The 6,148-nt window shown below is 41.2% G+C and overlaps 1 protein-coding gene across 1 annotated transcript; it reads right to left on the minus strand.

Annotated features, from left to right (window-relative positions):
* Positions 1 to 5,251: 5,251 nt before the first annotated feature.
* LOC146624360 (claudin-4-like) lies at positions 5,252 to 5,839 on the minus strand. The gene has a single exon (XM_085364568.1). It carries the CDS (start codon positions 5,837 to 5,839, stop codon positions 5,252 to 5,254), a length of 588 nt encoding a protein of 195 aa, XP_085220694.1.
* Between the last annotated feature and the right edge of the window lie 309 nt (positions 5,840 to 6,148).

The raw sequence follows: 6,148 nt of genomic DNA on the forward strand, positions 1-6,148 counted from the left end.
AATAGTTCTGTAAACATATTCCAAGTGACAAAAGGGAGCTGATATATTATAATGTAAGAACAATAACACAGTTACAAAGATACTTGAGGAACAGGTAATTTTTTAATTTTATATATAACCCCTATGTAATACCTGTTCACCAAAGTCTATTTAGCAACACACGTGACGATATTACACATAACAAACACAAGGAAACATTAGAAATCAGTTTTTGGCAGGCAATCAGTTTTTGGCACAACACCAGCAAGGGAATAAGCTTGACAATGGTTTATCTTTTTATTCTTTCCCCACCTGGAAGCAACATGAGGGAGCTCATGTATCGGATTTTACCAAAAGAAGGCATCTAGTCTGGATAGCAGCTGTGAGACGAGCTGATATGCAGCTCTCTTCCATCTCCAAATATCTGTTGGTGTGCTCCAGACATTTTCATTCCGGTAAGTTCTAAGTTGCCCCTCCCTTCCTTCCCTCCCCATCTCCAGCTGCCTCCCTCTTCCCGCTCCACCACAACCACCCACACATGCAGGGCCTTGGAGTAGGGGTGTGTCACCAGGGTGCAGAGGAGGCAACCCCCCCCCCCTCCCCCCCTCTGTCCCCTTCCGGCTGCCTCTGCCTCAATTTTATCCCACAACTTAGACATTCACATTACTCACACTCTCATTACACATACATATAGGATCTTGGGGGTGGGCACGATACACGGACTCCAAAAGACCATCAGGGTGTACAACCTCACCCCTGGCGTCGTTGCCCACCTCTCAATTTTAAATACACGTAGACATTGAGGGCTAGCAGGAGGGCCTATGCGCTTACCTGCTGCTCTCTGGCAGGTAGCTCCATGCCCTCCTGGGTTTTAAATGCACCTTAGAACACACATGCATCAACACTACAATGAGCGGGTGGAGGGAGGTTTGGAGTCTTCTCTCACCTGGAGAGAAGACTCTGGCCTGCTGGAGCGGGGGGGCTAGGAGGAGGAGTTGGCCGTCCGACTGCGGTCTGGAGTGTGGGGCCTCCCTGCTGCTGCGGAGTCGGGGCGGTCTGCCTCTCCCCACCGCAGGGAAAAGGGTAACATCACCTGGGTCTGGGTGCAGTTCCCCCCTCCGGGGGCAAGGGTACCTAGACCCGGTTCGTAGAGTACGCTTGGGGAGTGTGATCGTGTGTACAGCGTCTCTTTATGTTTGTCTCCACGTTGGTTGAGTGTGGAGTAAGTGTATATGAGAGCATGAGGGTGGGAATGGATGTTTGTATCTGTGTGTGCCTGTATGTCTGTGTCTATATGTCAGGTTGGGTATCAGACGCCACCTCTCTGGGGACATCTCAGGCCCTCCAAGGTTTGAAGGCCTTGTGTCTGGGGATGGGCGTCCAGGTACACACCGGCTCACTCCTTGGCGGCCGCTTATCGGGGCCTGGGGCTCGCTCGGGCCACTTAGGAGGTGGGGTGCCCCCGACCTCTCGGCCTGGGGCTCGGTCACTCAGGCACAGCTGGCTGCCGGCGGAGCTCACGGGCGCGTCTGCAACCCTCCCTGGCTTCTGCTCCGCGGCTGCTGGGTGAGCCCTCATCTGGGACTCTCCTCAGCTCTTTCTGGGACAGTGGTGCGGCTGCTCCTCTCGTTGGTCTTCCTTGGTCTCTTGTGTTCTGGGGGCCTCTGGATGTCTGGAGTTTTGTGCAGCACATAAGATCAACAGAACACAGTGTGCTTTGAGGTAGGAGCCAAAAAGGGTGTACTTTGTGGGTGTGATCACCCGTGTGTACACCTGTGAGCACAATAATGTTTAATATTTAGTATTTACTGTCATATTCCCATATATCATTGTGATGTTGTTTATTCTATTACTCTTGTTTTCTTCTGCTTGTTCTCTTTTTTCTTTCTCAACAGGTGATCCAGGTGATTGATATATGCATTTTTTTTTCTGCCCATTCTGATGGTTTTTGTTTTTTGCCCTTCTCCCCGTCCCTCTTCTCAGCTGTTTCTCTTTCCCTCTTTCTTTCTCCCCTTCTTTCCCCCAGTCAAGTCTGTCCCGTATTCAGTAAGTGAAAATAAAATAAACAATAAAAGGTGAATCAAATGGACCATTACGGCAAGGCTGGGATGGTCAATTTGGTAAAGTAAATCCGTTGGGCATCTTTCTTTGCCTTTAGACAATAATTCTGATGGCAAAAGAGCCAAACGGGACAGGCAAAAAAAAAAAAAAAAAAAAATAGCGGTGGGTCTTCAGGGTTTCTACTCCACGGCCGTATTTCATACGGGTCCACATTTCCAATGCACGCTACCGTCCTTTTTCTTTTAAACTGCTTTCTAGCAACCGTCCTTCCAACACTGTGTTTGTTTTGATTTGTGGCCCAGATATATTGCGCCACGCTCCCACTATACATTGCGGCGTGACGTCAACTCCAAAGACCTATTAGCGTGAGCTTTACTTTGGTATATTTTAAATTATGTAAATTTTGTAAATTATGCAGTAAATTTGGTGGCTGATGATTGCAGGAAACATTTTTAGAGTTCTAGTTAAATGCAGAAGTTTCCTATCTACGGAGCCCCGCAAGGGACATGGGAGAAAAAAAAAATTATATGAACTTTTGCGAGATTTCGCAAAAGTTTTGTCTTAATAATTTGTTTCTAAAATCAGCATTTTGTACAGAATTACACTGCCTTAGTGGCAGCAGTGGGGGCAGGGACTAAGCCCGTGTGAGCACAAAAAGGGGGCAAACACACACTTTCTTGATTGCATTAATATATTTTATACACTAAAAATGTTTCTTGGCAATAAATATAAGAGCAACAGTTTTTCTACCCCATGCAAAAGAAACACACTATGCATATAGTTATATTTTATCGTTATTAATAAATCAAACATAGTTTTTTCACCCAACAAAATACATTGTAACAGCGGTAGCCCGATATTAGACAGAACTGTCACACGATATTAAACAGAAGATTCAGCTCTGTAGAGTTATAATGAGGTAGTTCATTTCAAGTTGTAGATTCAAGCTGCTCTTAATATTTTTGGCCGCCAGATGTCAGTAAAGTAAAGAGAACCGTGTTGAAAAGCTTTGAGTAATTCGGTTTTTAGTACAAGAGTCAGTAGCTTCAGAAATCTTCATTTGCTGATCAGGAATAAACTTTATACCAGATCTAATCACTCCATTCAGAAATGGAGCATTAAGTTCTTCTAGTGAAGAGTCCTCCTGTAGGCAGACCATCAGAAAAGATCAAGAACAGGAACACCAACTGGCATTTACGGGAAATGGAGCTAGTGCAGAGAAACAAAGAAAGAAAAGAAAACCTAACCCTGACAGACTAGGCGTGTACTACCAAGTATGATTTTGTCTTTGGGGTGTCACGGTGCTTTTAACATTATTTTATTTGTAAAACCAGAGACCTGAAGGCAAATGAAGCGAAAGACGGAGGCATTTATATTCCCTTTAGGTCTGAAGTGCATCGTTTTAGCTTCTGAATCTTTAAGACAATCCCGGTTTGCGCAGTGAAAGTCAGGAGTATTCCTTCAACAAGCTGTTGTTAGCATAAAAGTGTAGTGTTGCAGTGCTTGTGTCAGTTACTAGTGTAGTGTTTTTATCTTACAATATAAAGAGTAATGCAAATATATTTAATCTGAATTAGAGAAATGTGAATATATCTTCACACCATTACAAGTACACGTGATTGTTTTTCCATACATTTTCACGCATATATTTACATTTATTCTCAAATGTACTGATAAATATATTAAAATGTATTAAATGTGCATAAATTCCTAGATTTTCTTTCAGTTTTCTGTAAAATGGAAGTAAACAACTGTCTCGAAGAAAAAAACGCAAAAAAGCCTGAGGAAAAGAAATCTCGGTGAACCAAAGAACATTGTTGACATCGGCTTTAATGATGATAGCCTCGAAATAAAGTACACCTCTTAAAATTAAAGACGGGATGCTCGATTAGGTTTAGACTTTGTGTTTAAACTCTAAACCTAATCGAACCAACTGGACTAAGCCCAACAAAACCCCCCAGAAAAGAAACGTGCAACAAGTTTATTTATTCTTTTTATTAAGTCAGGAGTGGTAATTTATGAAAAAAAAAAACCTCAAACAAACACTAATCTTCATTTTCAATAAGCTTAATAGCATTTATTACACCATAGACAAAGTATTGCCCACAAACATAATTCAGTATTATTTGTAATTAAAAATTTTATGACAACATTCAACAAAAAAAACAGTCTCCAGTCTAAACTAAATCCTTTTGGTAGTTACTGTTTGACACAACAGATGTGTTGAAGTACAGAAACTGACACTTTGTCAACTCTGACTTATCTTCCACGACTTAAAAACTTAAAAACTTAGTTGTCTTTTTTAATGTATCATTTGTAAACTTAAAAACACACAGAGTCAAGTCTTTGTTAACATCTTGTCATTTTATTCTAAAATGGGAAACTCTCAAATGATGAGTCTTTTATAAAGTCATTCATAATATGTTATTGACCGTTTTCTGTAATATTTCTTTTTGGCCTTTTTCAACTTTTTATTCAATAGGCACAGTGTAAAGAGGACAGGAAAGCAGGGGCAGAGAGAGGGGAAGACATGCGGCAAAGGGCTGCGAGGGGACTCGAACCTGGCTGGCCACTGGTATGTGATTGCCTGCTTAAAGCTAACCGGTGCCCTATTGAGCCGTTTTAACAAAAACAAAACAAAAACAAGCAAACAAACAAAAAAAAAGACACAAAAAAGAGATGCAAAAGATTATTTTACATGCTCAGAAATATTATTTTCATTTGAGATCAATTTTACTTGTAAACAATCAATCAAATATATTTATATTAAGAATGAAAAAACAATTCCATGATCATCAATTTTGAGTCAATTTAATAAAGAGATGGTAATGAAATATATAACATAGACTTAAACCAGTGGATACATAGTCAGAAATCATAGCAGTTTACCAAAAAAAGTAAAGTCTGTCTCCACGCAACAGAGTAAATAACAAAAAGCATAAATGAAAAAAAAATAGGAAAGGTGGTTATAATGGTGTAGGATACCTCAAAATACATTCAGAAGCAAGTTACACAATCAAATTGTAAAGATTTCTATCCATTTTAATCTGATTTTATACTTTGTTAATCTACTCATTCCACTGACAAACTTAAGGTGAAAACTTTCATAAAACCTTTTTCTTATTTCCAAAAAACTGCTCGATGTATGAAAATAGGCCTTATTTTAAAAGCGATAAGTAAGGCCTTGCCTACACAGAGTTGGAGTAATGTTTTACTCAGTTCCATTTCTGCGGAAAAAGGAGCTGCAGACGAGGCCTCCTCCCAGGAACAGAAGGACGGTGGTGAACCAGCCAATGTAGAGCGCGGCTCCCAAATCCATCTTTTTAAGTACCCCATGATCAGGACCATAAGTAGACTGGGTATGAAAATGATCATTGATGGTGTTGGTGGTCCAGCTGACTGGGATGAGAACAAAGAAGCCTGCAATGAGGAAGGCAATTCCAGAAGTCAGAGCCATTTTGCTCCTTTGCCTTTCGTCTGGCACAAAGTTCATAAAATTTCTCCCAGCCACACCAAGCAGGATCCCAAGGACCTCAATGATAATGGCAATGATGATAAGTGCTCTGGCAGCCTTCATGTCTTCAGGTAACGGTATATACTCGTACCCCATGCAATGCGTTTGACCTGTTGGTAAGATCACACATCTCTTCCATAAACCCTCCACAATGCACATGAGCATTTCGACATCTTTGAAGGCTGTCATGATTCTCCATGTGGGGAGAGCACAGCTTATGATGCTTCCCACGAAGGCGATGCAGGCCAAAGCCAGGCCTAGAAGCTGTCTTTCGCAAGCCACCATAATGAAGCTCTGTGACTCTCTCCAAGGACCAAAGATGATGTGTTCAAAGGAGGTCACACATTTATCTGAAGAGCTCAGAAGGAAGTGGTTATTGTTTGGTATTTTTACTCGGAATTTGACTGTGGCTTCCTCTTTAACCCTTGTATGGTGTTCGGGTCTGTGAGACCCGTGTTCAGTTTTTTTCAAAAGAAAAATTAAACAATTATTTTTTCACGTGTAAATGTGTTGTGTCTTTCCACTCACTCCACTTGATTATAACTGATTTATTTATAACATTTTATATAAAAGAAAAACGAGAAGCACATTAAT

This window comes from Diplotaxodon limnothrissa, linkage group LG10 (genome assembly GCF_057381915.1).
Source record: "Diplotaxodon limnothrissa isolate DT_005_m linkage group LG10, D_limnothrissa_male_GT1.1, whole genome shotgun sequence".
Taxonomy (NCBI): Eukaryota; Metazoa; Chordata; class Actinopteri; order Cichliformes; family Cichlidae; genus Diplotaxodon; species Diplotaxodon limnothrissa.

Excerpts from the sequence above, each read along its gene's own strand:
- LOC146624360 (XM_085364568.1), bottom strand. The coding sequence starts at position 5,839 with ATGGTGGCTTGCGAAAGACAGCTTCTAGGCCTGGCTTTGGCCTGCATC.